Below are 15,065 nucleotides of genomic sequence, written 5' to 3'. Positions count from 1 at the left end.
CAGGTCTGGTTTCTTTCTCGCGCCAGAGAGGTAAAGTTTCAGAACAAACATCCCACCGGCTGACGTGAGGAGTTCAGGGATGGAAATGCTGAGTTCTTCTGATTCGATGTAGCTCTGTTCTCACTGTGCAAAGCGTGTGTGCTTTTTATGAGATGGGACAGCTGGTTTCCTGAGTGAACTTCTGTTGGTAACACTGGTAAAGAAATAAAAACAATTCATCAACTTTGTTCCCCTCTTTTTAAAAAGCATCCTTAACGCAAAAGCCCCGTTATTTAAATCACTCAATCCAGATCTTGGATCTGCACCAAAGTGAACTAACTCACTCATCAGTCCCCTAAACAGGCCTGATTATTTTTCATCAAGGTCCATGAGTTCTTCTCTGAGAAATTGATGAAAATGTGGAAAAGAAAGTGAAGTTCTGTTTCCTGGAATCATTCCCCTTTCTGGATCTGCACAAGAACTGAATGAGTTTTCCCCTTGGTCACACTCCACCCCTCCATTAAACTTTAGTGTGTAATCATGCTTTGAAACTGAAACCAACAAGGGAGAAAAGAGCCCTCGAGCAAATTCCAGTGCGATAACAACAAACTAAAACTACAGATTCCATTGTTGAGAATTATTTTTGTATTTTGACTTTTTAGTGAAGTTTATGTCCAATCCATCAACAAAGAGGAGACTGTGATATGATTTAACTGTAGCCAGCCACAAGGGGGCGATCCAATTGATTAGGAAGTCCATCAAGTAGTTTTTGCTTAATCCTGCAAAGAATGGCGTACATGCTTTTTTCTTTGATTTATATAAAAAAAAGATGAAAAATACACAACATAATAAACACGTATTGTTTATCTGGTGTGACATATTGGACATGTGACTTTTTTCAACACATTTTTCAAGTACTTTTAAAGACGATGCGAGAGGAGAAGATCAAAGCACTTCCGTCCTGTGTTTGAATATCATATGGCACAAGGGAATAACAGGAAAATTCTGTTCAGTATCTTATTATAAACATTGTGCTACAAAAAGCTTGTACTAACAAAGACCACGTAAACCTGAGAGATGTCGTAGGTAAAGCAAGGCAGACTCTAGTACTGGGTTGAGTATCGGAACTAAAAGCACTACGTTAATTTTTAGAAAGCAGAAGGAAATCAACTTGGAAATATATCCCCCCCGACCCACCCCCCTGCCCCTTTATCTTCACATTTCTATCTTATGTATATGATTTCTTTAAAATATTACGTTTCTACAAAATGTACATTCTGTCGCTGATATTCATGGTTAAACCCATAAAACTGTACACATCTGTTCTCGTTGCTAACAGTGATTGTAACGGTCAAAAGTGACGATGCGGAGGCCGCCGGCAGACCAATGAGCTTACATGATCGTGACTGATCCCAAAAAAATAAAACACAAGAACTTAACATAGAAAGCCCTTCGAAATGTCGGGTTTGCACTTCCCCTGCAATCTGTCTGTTGAAATGGACGCTCCGGAGAGCGCGAGAACAGAACAGAGACCAGCAGGAGGCGACGTAGGGCCCGCAAAGACACAATAATACATGACGCCATGACAATGACCAAGCATCTGAATACGTCTGTCTAGCACTGAGTGAAAGAGGTGGAATGCACTATCGTGAGCATTTTTCAGGAAGGGAGATACACCCAGTGTAGGAATACATGTGGCACAAAAGCTATGCAACAGCACAGAGACCGAGAGCATCCAGATTCTCTAGAAAAGAGTAGGGAAGAACGTGTGATGGATTCTTATTCAGTTTACCAACCCGTCCTGGAAATCCGTTGAGTGGAAATTCAACAGTAATAGAAACATTATATAAGAAGAAACATTCTCCATCTTTGGGGGATCCAAAACCAGGATCAAAGATTTCATCCGTGTAAAAAAAAGAAAAAGGAAAAGGAAATACATTTCCACATGTGCTATTCAATGTAAACACTACAGGGACTATTTTCCTTTGGGAATTCATCACGTCAATGGCGTCTATTGGACTTGAACAGCTTCTCGCTCACTGATGAAGGGATGAGGTAACGTGTCAGCACGGCACACCTTCTCCACTCTGGAAGTCTGGACCAAGGTGCACCATGTGTTCAGTCCCGGGAGGCGGAGTCTGGAGCAACATGTCGTCTCCTAAGTGCCACCTGAGTCAGTGTCTAAGCGCCCGCTCCTTCGAGGCTTGTTGCCCATGGGTCCGGCAGGAACAGGGCTGTCCTGCTTCCTGCTACACTTTGCCTTGTTTCAGCCGCTCTATGTGGTGACATAACTTCAGTGCAGGCCCCAGCTTCAGACCCATGTACTTCATGATCATGTCGCTCCGCAGCAGCATCAGGGCTTTTCCATCAATCTCCTGTTGAAACAGAGAGGGGAGATAAATGAATCCGCAGCAGCCACATGAGCGTTTTGAAGCATCTCTAGCAGAGTTGATGCATTTTTAAATGAACATGTAGTTTGTGGATGACGCCTCACTAGAGCTCATACCTCCACCAAGGCTCAACAGTCCCCTTCAATTCAATCACACATTCATATCAGTCAGACTTCGGTCTCCTAAATGGGACGGATTTTTTGTGTTCTGAAAAGTCTTATCTAACAATGGAAAAGATCTGCCCCCTGCTGCTGGTCTACAAAATATTGAATGGGTTTTTTCCCTGACCAGCTACGAATCCTTCCCCCAAATTTCATAGAAATTCATTCAGTTGTTTTGTGTATTATTGCTCACAATCAAACACACAAACAAACAAATGAGCTTAACCTCCTTGTCAGAGAAAACCCTGAACCTCTCTCCTGTCTGCAGGCGTGCATGTGTGTGTGTGTGTGTGTGTGTGTGTGCGTCGGCTCATCTCTGTCGCTCTTCACACAGACTGACAATCACCATGTATCTAGTTATTAATCGATAGGATCATGAATCTGGATCGTTCCTTTTTTGTTTTTCAGTGTGATTAAAAACATATCACACCAAATCTTGAGCGGATCAAACTAACACAAGGTAAACTTCACTCATGAACATTACAAAGCCATGTTGCATGCTGCACCAGCGCGCCTGGGTCTGGGACACTGTTGCTCAGCGTGGTTGATGCTGGACAGTTTTTTGCCATGAGCTTTACATCGTGGTATAAACCGTGGTTTTAATGATAATTTCAATTTCACATGGTAACACTAACCTTTGAGAATTCTACTGTTGTTAATCGAGAAACCGGTAACCGGTTCATCCCTTTATATTAGAGAAATATAAAAATAGCTGTCATTGCAAAATCTCAGAATCAATACTAGCTTGTATAATAGAACCTGCTAATGTGATGCAGACCCACACCCTGTCAGTGGAGTGAGGCTGTAACCTCTTTGTTTGAAGGTCTGCCTCTATCGATTTCTTATTGGATAATCTTGTTTTTCTCCCTCAAAAACTGGAGCTCTATCTCCAGCTCACACCGACCTTGATCATCAGCATGGATGGGTCTGATTGCAGCTGTAGCTCCAGTCCTTGAAGAAATGGATATCGACTCTTCATCAGCACTGTCCTTGACGGGTGTGATGGCAGCTGCAGCTCCACGGCTTAAAGAACGAGGCTGACTCTTCCTCGACAGTTGTTACTTTGTCAATTGAAGACTCATCTGAGCTTGTTTCCAGTGTTATAAAAGTATGTTCTAGGGCAGGGGTGTCAAACTCAAATACACAGTGGGCCGAAATTAAGAAATTGCTACAAGTCAAGGGCCAGAGGGCTTCAACGTTTATTGAAAACTTATTGAAAGAACTCTAGTGCACATATTGAATCTGGAACTAACAAGGCCTATAGAGTATTGACGATGAAACAAGATTAATTATGAAATAAATTAAATCAAATTTAGGGATGCACCGATATGGAAATTCTTGGCGGAACGGAGGGTTCCCCCAGCGGGCGCCGTAGCTGAGGTGATCCGCGAGAAGGGCCCGACACGCGTCCAGAGTCACCGCCGCCGCCCGCCGTACCTGGTCCCCTCCAACGGCCCGCCTTCCGCACCGGCGACAGACACGCCCCGCGGCCCAAAAGAAAAACAGAGAAAAGCCCCGCCATATGACGCGCCAACTACTCAGCCAATGAGAGCCTGCTCTCCCAAATAACTCCCCAGCCATTGGTCTACAACTGTCACGTGCCCCATCCCGACCTGTTCACTGACCCTCAGGAATTCTCAATACTTATTTTGTATTGAGAACTTGCAAAACTCTGCCGGCGGGCCAGCTCTAATAGTAAATGGATTTTATCATGCGGGCCAAAGATAATTCATTCGCGGGCCACATCCGGCCCGTGGGCCTTGAGTTTGACATATGTGTTCTAGTGTTTCACTGGGACTAACTCTTTGTCATTCAGGAGGTTTAACAATGTCATCCTATCTTCATATTCAAGATCATCCTGTTTGCTTAGGAATCTCTGTACGGCATCTTCTTATTTCCACTCAGTGCATAACCCAGCAGTAGGTGATCCTCTGGCTGACCCGGCGGATGTAAAATAGTTTTCATCCATTCATTTGGTCAATTACAAGGAAAGATAGAGTCTGAAAGTTCAAGTCTGCCTGCATGATACTCTTGAGGGCTTCACAAGTGACCAGTAGCTGTGAAGTGAATTTCACTGAGACTCTGTGGCATTTATTCCCTCTCACACATCAGGTCAAAAAGGCTTCTGTCTCGCATTTCAAAGGGGCAACGAGAGAAGTCCTTGAGCTCAAGATAGTCAATGAACAATAGTTTTTTCAAGGCTGCTTCCACCTCGTGAATGAAGCGATCTTCATTCATTCTTTGGATTTGTGTTGCTACCATCTTGCGTTCATCTACACCGTCACTGTGAGCCCTTTATCAGGTACGCGCAGGTACTGCCGTAGAAATAAAAAAAGTGTTGACTTCAAAACACTGGTCAATTATTTGATATTGTCATTGTGGAAGATATTCTTGCAGGAAAATGTTTCCAAGTACATCAATTGTAGTAGTGTAGACTTGTGCTTTCCTCTTGTAGCAAGTGAACAGGGTTTTTCCTGCAAAGAGAAATGCGAGGCAGATGCTTCCATCCAATTTTGTGCTGCCTCCGCCTGCTGACAATATTCTAGTATTTGTTTAATTGCTTTAATTGGGTCTTTTCATAAACATTTGTTACCATAAACCTTCTTTTTTTTTACGACTGAAATCTGATAAATGAATCTCATCTTTGAGTCCCAGAACCACTGGTCAAAATCTAAAAAAATCCCTTACGGATACATTTGATATATCAGATTCAAGAAGCCATGACCTTCATCAGTTAATATTTGGCACAGATCATACACTCACATATTCTCTCAAGGCGTTCTTAAGATAAGGCTTTCACATGTGAAAAAAGGTTTTGTGAGGTCACTGTGATGTTGAGGTTTGAGCTTTGACCACAAAATCAGTTCATCTTTGAGTCTAAGTCAGTGTTTGCACCAATGCCCCCTGCCACAGGCTGTTGCCTGTGCAGAGGTGTAAAGAAAACCAAGTTGTGCTGTTGAGTGAACTCACATGTTTCCTGAACAGTTCAGCATGTGGCGCTAATGCTGTGGGGTCAGCATCCCTGATGAACTGCATGACCTCCTCAATGGTCCAGGAGGAAGGGTTTTTACTGGGCAGCTGTTGACTCTCCCGATCAGACGCTGCCGCCTCAGGGCCGGTGGTGGAGCTGGCTGCTCCCAAAGAACAGCATCCGCATTGATGATCAGAGATAGAAGCAAGTATGCACATAAACTACATCTAATTCCACTGATCAGTACTTTACCTTCAACTCGTCTGAGAGGCTGTGTGGAGCCGAGCTCTGCGGGGTTAGATGAGTGGCGGCGCATGGGAGTGCTGTTGCCTGGATGGTAGAGGCTGCTGGCCTGAGAGTGGTACTCTGAAGAACTCCGCACTGTTTGAGGACGAGGAGTCATGGAGTTGGAGGCGGAGTCCATGTAGCGCTGCTCCTTTATCAGGCCATTCTCCTCATGGGGCAGAGTCTCAGCTGAAGAGACCAAAACACAAGAGACATTCAAACATCATTCTCTAAGAGCTGCTCACCTCTGAAACGATATCACATCAGAGTGGACCCAACACCTGATCGAATTAGTCACTTGAGCTGTACCTTCTGAGGGGTGGGCTTCTGTGCGTAAATGTTTAGGAGACAGAGGGGCTGCATACAGTGGAGAGATTCCAGAGAGACTGCGTTTACTACCCCGAGCAAGAGAGGGAGCGTCCAACGCCTCTTCTTTCACTAGAACACAGAAACAAGGGAAAAACATTTTTAACATACAGCAGCCTATGACAATTAGTAAACAAATCTTGCCATGCTTCTTTTTTTTTAACACATTTCCTCTCTGCAAACAGGACACCGTACGTGTTTATTTGCATATAGAGCAGGGGATTCTATCAATAGTGGTCTGTCTGATCGGGCTGTATAATCTCCTCTACTGCGATCCTCTGTACTCTGTCACAGCCCGGCTGGACAGACGCTGCGTGGGGCCAACAGGACGCACATTTCTCTTTCTCTGGTATTAAGGCCTTTCTTCCTCATCTATCTGTGATGTGAAGACATTAAAATGTGTGTCCTGTTCATAGAGAGCCAGGAGATTAATGTGGCGCTGAATTGGAATAAAAAGGAACAACTTGAAAGTAATAATGGACATTTACTGAGTAGGACTCAGCCCTGAGTGTCGTCTGCATATAGAGCAGGGAAGAGAGTTCTGATCATAAGTGGCCACTTGGATCACCCACGACACATGTCAATCAGACGTCAACAAGGCCGATACTCCTTTAAACGTTAAATGATCGTCAATCCGCCCCAAAAATCCTGATGGAACACCTGTAAACAGCACATGATCAGTTTCCTAAATATAAAAGGTTTTTTTTTCATTAGATCCAGGAATTATGGGTTCTTTCCTGACCCAAACCACATCACCCCTGAAGTGTTGTGGAAAAATCCACTAGGTTGTTTTTGTGTTATCTAGCTTACAAACAAACAACAAACCAACAAACTAACTGATGGGTGAAAACACAACCACCTTGGCTGAGTTACACTACCTAAGATACGTCTCAGTTCTAGTTTAAAGGACTACTAAATGTTGATTCGTGGTGCCTAGTTATTACCTGACTTGTTCCTGTCATAGGCAGAGTAGTGGCTGAACGGTTGGCTGCTGAACAGGTTGTCACATTGCAGATGACGACACATCATCTCCAGAAACCGCAGCACGAAGGAAGCACTGGAAGCTGAAGGTAGTTTAACCACACGAACTACACCATCCGTCCTCACTGTGAAGAAGGACAACACGTTTCAGTGCTCAATCAATCATCTGTCACTAAAATGGCTTGGCTACTTGTACAGCCATCTGACAACTTATCGCTGTGTGTGTTTGTGTGTGTGTGTACCTCTGACAACCTCTCCTCCTCCTGAGTGAGTCTGCAGAGCAATGAGCAGGACTTTGGGCTGGTACGCACAGTCCACACATGACTGGACCACCTGCTGGAGCACAGCGTTGACCGGCCCCGGGCCAAAGTGGTCGGGCAGATGCTGCATCTGCTTCCTGTCCAGGTGCGGACCACAGTTTCCATGCTTATTTACATATACACACACTGAAAAGACACAAACATTGAACAGATTACATTCTAAGATAATATCTTTAATGAAGTGCAGAACATGTGATGGCTCATTAAGGGAAGCAAACAACAATGAATCAATTTACCTGTTGAAACCACTGAGTTGAGACTCGGGGGGCCTTCCTGTGGAACCAGGATGCTGGACAGCTGTGTCGGACCCTGCAGAATCTTGGACTTTCTCTGAAGAGACAAAAGTTAATTTGTAGATACACAAACAAACAGAACGTGAGAATGAACGACAGTTTAAGTGTGTAATAGCAGGGTCGCACCTTGCTTCCGGGTTTGGGTCCTCTCTTCTTGTGAGGCTGAGGTACAAGCTGCATGTTTTCCGATACGGCTCCGTTCTGGGCAGCCGCTGCTTCTGCCACAGCTTTGAGAAGAGCGATGGTTTCGCTCTTGGGCCGACGGCCTCGTACCCCCTTTCTGACGGGCAGCGGGGGCAGAGGGTTGGGGAGTCTGTAGGGGGAGTGCATGGAACGCCTGCTGGGCTTGGAGGGTGACACTGGGAGACTCTGCAAGTTCTTTGGGAGGGTCACTATAATCACAACATAAATACAGTAAATAAAAATGTCAGTTACACAACATCATACTGAATGTGGCTTTTAGGAAAACTAAAAATATGTTTTATTTGCACATTAAGTCAAATTAAAACCAGCCATGATTATGAAAAACAGGAAAATAGAGTTGGCAAGGAGCGAGCAGTGGTTTTTGGTTCAAAAGATTAAACTGTCTTTGGACTGAAAATGCTGACATTTTCTCAATCTGTTCAATGGAAGAGGATAATAATTATGAAGAATGGCTTAAACCTGTCTCCTTACGGTGGAGTCTCTCCTGGCTAATAAGGGAGACATTATCTCTTGACCTGGTGACCATCACAGTGAGCTGTGCTGCTGCTGCTGGTCGAGAGGAAAGCTAAAGCAAAGAGATGGAGTGGTGCCAATCTGGGTTTGGACAGGAGCAACTCATCACTCCAAATGGTGGAGGAAGTGATGTCCTTTATATCGTACATATCAAGTGAATCGTATTCATTGAGCTAAATAAATTAATATGATTCCAGAGTTAAAGATTGCACACATCTGCATCAACATAAAATCCCAGTATTATATGAACAGAATCCAGGACTCAAGCCCATTTACTGGGGCTGGTAAATACTTTGATGTTTCTGTCTGTTCTCACGATTCATAAACAATTCCAACACACGCAGCAGAGTGCCAAAAAATAAATCTTCGTCCAAAACACAGCATGAGCTCAAAACACAGCCCACAGTGACGGAGGAGCCTCAGTATGCAGACTGACCAGCATCAGTTGGGGGAGGAGTAGTAAGGGTCTGTGTGGTTTTCCCAAACTCTAAGAGCGCACACATGAGCAGGTAAACATATTTTAAATGTAGCAGCAGCAGTGTGACATGTGTGTAGTGAATTATAATGTTCCCATTGTCCATCCAGTCTTGTACACAAACATAGTTGAATCATGGCTGAGCAGCTTTTATATATACAGATTTTTCCATGCACAGGGTCTATGATGTGAGGAACATAAATCCTCTTTCCTTCCTCCCTCGCTCTTGTAATTCTGCCTGTTCCATCCCGCCCACCTCAATACACATCCACAGGACTCTTGTGTCTGCAGAGTTTCACATGCAATGCACAGTATGTCTCCCACAGCTGTTCACTGACAGCTCACGACACCAAAGTCTCTGAATGTCACTGCAGTTTATCACCGTGACCGTGTTGAAAACAACATGTTGAACTTGTTACTGAGCAACCCAGCTTTCTTTGTCAGTGTAGCCACGGTGACAGGAGCAGAAATACATCTCTTAACATCAGGATTAACTAATGTGCGTATGAAAAGATGCAAAGTCAGAAAGAGATAAAAGGAAGTTTTACTTAAATAGGAAAATACTAAAATGTTTGTTTAATTAAGCACATCACAGCACTGTGCCCTATCACTAAGTTTGACTTTTCCTGGTTTAAACACAGTTGTTTACTTAAAATTCTCATTATTTTACTAATACTTGTTACTTTTATCTGAAGGCGCTGGCTCTTTAAAGCCAAAACCACCAACAACCAATCCAGCTTCAGTCATTCCAAACCCCTGCATAATATTAAAAAACATAACTGCTACATTCAGTAGGACAGAAAACTTCTGTTCAGTGCCCTTCAAATACAGGAACAGTGAAATGTGCAAACACATCACATAAGGATCAAGAGGCAGAATTCAGGCTTTCTTTGTGTATATTTGACTCTGAAAGACAACAAGGCCAGATGATTTGTGCTAATTGTGTTTATGATGTCATAGCTGTGGCTGCAGAAGTGTGTGTGTGTGTGTGTGTGTTTGTGTATGTGGGGGTGGTGGTGGTGGTTAATAAACGTGCAACTTTGATTAAAAACAGCAGCTTCTGCCTCAAGCCTCTCTGTATATGTGTAGACTTGTGCTGCCACCTACAGGCTAAAACTCACCACTGTTGCCTGGTGACTGGAGGCTGTGCTTTGTGAGGGAGCACCAGCCGACAGGAAAGATGTCCCGGGAGTCACACTTGCACCAGTAATCGAAGGCACCCCTCCAGCCGTCGAACATGACGAACACCTCATCCCCCCTTACTTCCCCAATGGTGGCAGGGCAGATGAGGTACGGGTTCTTCTTGTCCACAGCCTCCAGCTTCATGCCTGGCTTGAAGTTGTTCTGGGGGGGTCCCGGAGGCTCCTGACAATGTGAGAAATAAGCCCATTGCAGTCACTTATACACACACTACTAATAAGATTGCGACATGTTAGTTTAAAGCTTTTAAAGTTTGTACCTTTTTAAAGGCTGTTGCCGGGGCCATTTCTGCTCCATTTAAGGTTCTCAAAAGGAACATGGGCCATGAGGACGCATTCATCCGAAATCCTGGAGGAGAGAATTCATTCAAATAAAGATAAGATGAAATATAAGAACACCATATTTATTGTCATTAACACACCATGTGATATGTTGGATAATTTTTCCAAATTGCTAACTGGACTTGAGTGGGTTGTTGTTGTTTTTTATTCCAGAGATAATGTCGGATGTGAGATATTTATGAAGCACTGCTGTTATTAATTTGTGAGGTTGCAAAAATGTACCGTTAGGTTCTTTAAATCAGTTTATATTTACACATTCCAGATTTATTAAAGGATTCAAAGAAAACATTTTTGAATTCAAATAATGACAATGATCATAACGTTCCTCCACCAAGCAGCCTTTTCCAAAGTATATTATAATTCCTTTCGTCCTGTATTGTTGAGAATAACAACTAAGCAGTGTAGACAAATTATGAGTCACGTCAAAATTCTACTTCCATCCCACTATGCCTGACTCTCTTACCCAGTGGCGGCTGCAACATGTCTCCATTCTTCTCACAGGTGCCGATGGGCTGAATGTCAGAGGAATCCACCAGTCTCCAGAAATCATTGCTGTTGTCGCTTCCATCCAGACGGAGACGCAGACGAACCCCAGTTAGACCCATCACTGTGGCAATGCAAACTGAAGTGGAATTGCGTGGGTCATGGGCTTCCAGCTTCATTCCCACTTTGAAGTCATTGGAGGGTGGGATACAAGCCTGGAGATAACGACAATGTCAGCGTACATGTCACTGTTAGCACCTCACAAAACATCCAAATCATGGCTGCAGCCATGTTTCAACTATGTTTATTACATAATCTGTGGTAGCATTTAGTGGAACAGAGATGGACAAAGAACAATGTGCCTTTGTGAAGTTGTGCACTTTTTAGAGTGGTATGGCACATAAAGTCATAGATAGAGAACATTTGAATGATTAGATATAATCACTACAAGAAAAAAATCAAAGAGCCACTGCCATTCCAGTAACAAAAACACCTATATGACAAACTTAGAAACACAACTTAAACCGCAACACAAAAACAGCTCTTCAAAAGTATGCCAGTGGACTGACTGAGGCATCCAATTTGACACACTGCATACTTCTGTCTTTATGCAACTGGCCCGTGCTAAATATGAAATGAATCAAGAAGGACATACCTGACGAAAACAGCTTGGTGGGGCCGGTGTAGATGATGTTTCTTTAAGATATTCTTCCCAGTTGAAAGCATCTGAAGAAGTAAAAAAAAAAAATAAAAAAAAGCCATTCCAAGCAACTTAGTTGCTTAATTCTTAATGCTTAATGAAGTTAAACAGTTCTTATTATATTGAATCAAAGTAATCTAAGGGACTAGGTCTCACTAATCAATAGAAATATCATCTCAAAATATCAAAAAGTATAGTTCACCTTTATTTGTTGCAGGAGTTGTACCGGTTGGTGGAACTGTTCTTCCTGGTCTGTCTTTTTTGCCATCTTTCTGATCTAAAAATGACACAAGTGATAACAACAATGTTTTCAAATGAAAGGAAATACAAAAATTATTCAAACTACATAAAACAAACTCTTTTTTTTTATTAAATTATCAGAAAGGGAAAAACCTCCATTGAACTCATGTGAAATGTTACAGTTAAATTGTAATAACAAATCCAAATGTTGATTCATGTAACAAACACTGACAAATACACATTTCTGAGGGACTTTGTGTCAGACAACATTTGTTAAAAGTTCTATACTAAAACCTGGAGCTGGTGACACAAACAATATCAAATGAATGAATGCCTTCAGTAAAATGTTCAAATTTACAATCATAAAATGATTTTGTGCCATTATTTAAGTCCCTACACACCCATTGTAGCCACAAAGGTCTTTTCTCATATACTTCTTTTACACCAACATTTTTGAGTGTATGCAGGCTTTTTTGAAAGCAGGTAAACCCAATTCAAATGGAGAAGGACTCTGTTTTGGGCAATTTTGCCCACAAAATCAGAAGTCAAGAACATTGTCTATACCGAACAAAATCAAATGACAACACCTTGCCTTTTAGCTGGGTTTTTCCCATGGTGACGTGTGACCAGTGGAGACACTTCAACAATGATGACCGATGGTGACACCTCTACAACGACAATCAAGGTGCGGGACGTCGACCGAGTATGCTCCGTGTAGTTCCGTCCTAAAAATATCAAACATGAAAATATTTTATGTGAAATGCTGTACACACACAAAGACATAACAAAACAGATCTACAGATTGGTTCATTCAAGCATATGATGTAGGATCAAAACTACAATGTTGTTCATTAGCCTCTTGATACAACATACATGGGCTTTCAATGTTAGATCAATGCAGATGACATTTGATTCATTGTGAATACATCTAAAGTTTGATGTGATTGTAGCTGCTTGTCTTCTTGAATATTCAATGTGCCATTTCCATACATTAAGTTGGGAACAGATATGTGCAAGTTAAAGTCAATAATACAACAGCTGCAACTAAGGATTTTTTCCCCACAGTTAATCAATCAATTATTAACACTTAGTAACTGAAATATCAGAAAACGAGAAATGCCCCTCACAATTATGCAGAGCTCAACATGGCACCTGTAATGCTGTTGTTTGGTCTAACAAAAAGCTGTAGCTTCAAATAGTTTTACATTTACAATGATAAAAATGAAGCAGGAAATACAGTTATCTAAGAAGCGGTTTACTGCAAATGTATCTCATCAACTTATCAATTAGGTATTTTAGGAACACACAACTAAGCTTACAGACAACTAACAATTAGTATGCATGTTTTCAAGTTTCTACTTGTAATTGCATGTGATTCGACTTTCTGTAAAGCAGCCTCTGATGATTTGTCTCAATGTACTTTGTGAAATGGAAAGTCCGGTCTAACTGTTAGTGTTGGTTCCGTTTGGAAACAAAGAGAGAAGTAGCTCTGGAAATAACCTGCAGCACATGAAACCTGGAGGCAAGAGGCGCGGTGATGCTGACAGAGAAGGGGACTTGGAGCGAAACCCACCACAGCCCCGTTCGTGAGAGAGGTATTCCAGTAATGAACACTCCCCACGGAAACAGGAGGGCTGAGACAGGGTGGGTTTTGTTCCGGCCTGTGCTGGTGGACTGGGACAGACCCCGGGACACTAAACTTTTACCAGATTTCAGTACGATGCTAATGAGTCCCCCCCCCCCCCCCCCCCCCCCCCCCCGGATCTCGTGTGGGGAGAAGACTCGCTCAAAATCAAACAGATCTGATGCGCTACGTTTGCTGGCATGGAACATGACGTAAAGCGTCGTCAGGTCAAATCACCTTTCCCAGTAAAAACAGTAGCTAACTCCGCGCGGTGACGGTAAAATGAGCCATGTTGGATGACTAACGTTATTCCACTGAAGCTAACGCTGCCGTGTGATGAGCCACATTAACGCGAACGTTGTACACAATGACCCGACTGCTCCCTGTAATATCTAACGTTACGTGAAAGCGTGGTCTAATATCCGAAAACGAACATTTGTACACTTTCTTCTGTTTTTCTTGAACCCCTGGGCGTTAACTGTTATCGGGCTGCTTATGTCATCTCACAACACCCTTTCAATATCAACTTGCTTGTTAACAGCTAGCTACAAACACACCGAGGTAACGTCGGGTGTAATTTACTTTATGTATTACGATATAATTACGCAGCTGTTGTTATTACTATTTCAAAATGGTGCGTCTTGGCAATCGAGCGCCGTATCTGATGTACAACAAGAACACTTTGACGTTCCAGGTGATAGCCGGGGCCCAATGTTGACAACTGGGACTGCCTGATTTGCTAGCAACCGCTGCTGGCTAATAACTAGGTCGGCTAACCTCAGCGTTAACGTGAACCCTCCGAGAGTCAGTTTCCTCCATGTAATCAAGGAGAATCACACACAACCAGGGTCGTTCGGCTTCTAGCGACATTCTTCCTCAACTCTACCTTATTGATTCCGAGGAACAAACTTACAAGTGCCGTCTGTTTTCCGACTGAAGATCCACTTTTCTCTATTCGTCAGCTGCCATTTTTCCACGAATGTAGTGTATTCTTACACGCATGTAAGTTATGCCAAAGATAGTGTGGTACAGAGAGCACGGGAGAGCCACGACTCTGGGCTGAGTCTGTAGGTCTTGTTCGGTGGGCCAATGGACTCCGGTGTTACTCAAGCTGAAAGCCAATAAAGAAGAGGCTTGTTCATTTGGTCCAATCAGCGCCGGGGCTACTCGCTCTGTAAATTTTAGATTCCAGAAAGAAACACGAGTGACCCATCTTCACTTTCGCTCGTCTTTACAGGGTCTTTCTCGTGCATCCCCTCCTAGGGTTCGAAACCGATCCACACAACATGGACCTTCAACTGAAACTCTACGATCACTGACTCCTTTCAGCGGGAATCAACGTATAATAACGCGAGGGGATCAATCATACTGGAAGTAAACAAACGGAAGCAAACCAAATTATAAACAGAATAATTGATCTTATTAAATAGACAAGACGACATTTCATAACTAAACATATTGCAATAATAAAATAGAAATTAAATCAAATGTAAAAAAAATATGCTGATATAATTATATATACTATGAAATTTAATCAAA

The 15,065-nt window shown here is 42.8% G+C and overlaps 1 protein-coding gene across 2 annotated transcripts; it reads right to left on the bottom strand.

Moving 5' to 3' along the window:
* Positions 1-825: 825 nt before the first annotated feature.
* On the bottom strand, positions 826-12,623 carry LOC133960642 (sex comb on midleg-like protein 2). 2 transcript variants are annotated; one of them, XM_062395409.1, is made up of 14 exons: positions 12,490-12,623; positions 11,865-11,939; positions 11,618-11,688; positions 10,943-11,177; positions 10,398-10,486; positions 10,060-10,303; positions 7,873-8,138; positions 7,690-7,783; positions 7,376-7,579; positions 7,097-7,258; positions 6,096-6,224; positions 5,754-5,975; positions 5,501-5,664; positions 826-2,354 (listed from the first exon to the last, which is right to left on the bottom strand). In XM_062395409.1, the coding sequence occupies exons 4-14, from the start codon at positions 11,139-11,141 to the stop codon at positions 2,229-2,231; spliced, it is 1,899 nt and encodes a 632-aa protein (XP_062251393.1). In that variant the 5' UTR covers positions 11,142-11,177; positions 11,618-11,688; positions 11,865-11,939; positions 12,490-12,623; the 3' UTR covers positions 826-2,228. The 2 variants fall into 2 exon arrangements, with proteins under 2 accessions (XP_062251393.1, XP_062251392.1); XM_062395408.1 differs by lacking the exon at positions 12,490-12,623 and having other exon boundaries at positions 5,501-5,661; positions 11,865-11,925.
* Positions 12,624-15,065: the final 2,442 nt, after the last annotated feature.

Source organism: Platichthys flesus, chromosome 9 (assembly GCF_949316205.1).
Source record: "Platichthys flesus chromosome 9, fPlaFle2.1, whole genome shotgun sequence".
Lineage (NCBI taxonomy): Eukaryota > Metazoa > Chordata > Actinopteri > Pleuronectiformes > Pleuronectidae > Platichthys > Platichthys flesus.
Note: the sequence above shows the minus strand (reverse complement) of the source record. Positions and strands in the feature narration are given on the sequence as shown.

What these genes read in the sequence shown, in the direction of transcription:
- LOC133960642 (XM_062395409.1), bottom strand. Translation starts at nt 11,141, where the DNA reads ATGAAGCTGGAAGCCCATGACCCACGCAATTCCACTTCAGTTTGCATT. An exon ending in AGAAGCCCACCCCTCAGAAG is followed by an intron (nt 5,976 to 6,095) that starts GTACAGCTCAAG and finishes TGGTCTCTTCAG; the next exon opens with CTGAGACTCTGCCCCATGAG. An exon ending in CTGAACTGTTCAGGAAACAT is followed by an intron (nt 2,355 to 5,500) that starts GTGAGTTCACTC and finishes CTGTTTCAACAG; the next exon opens with GAGATTGATGGAAAAGCCCT.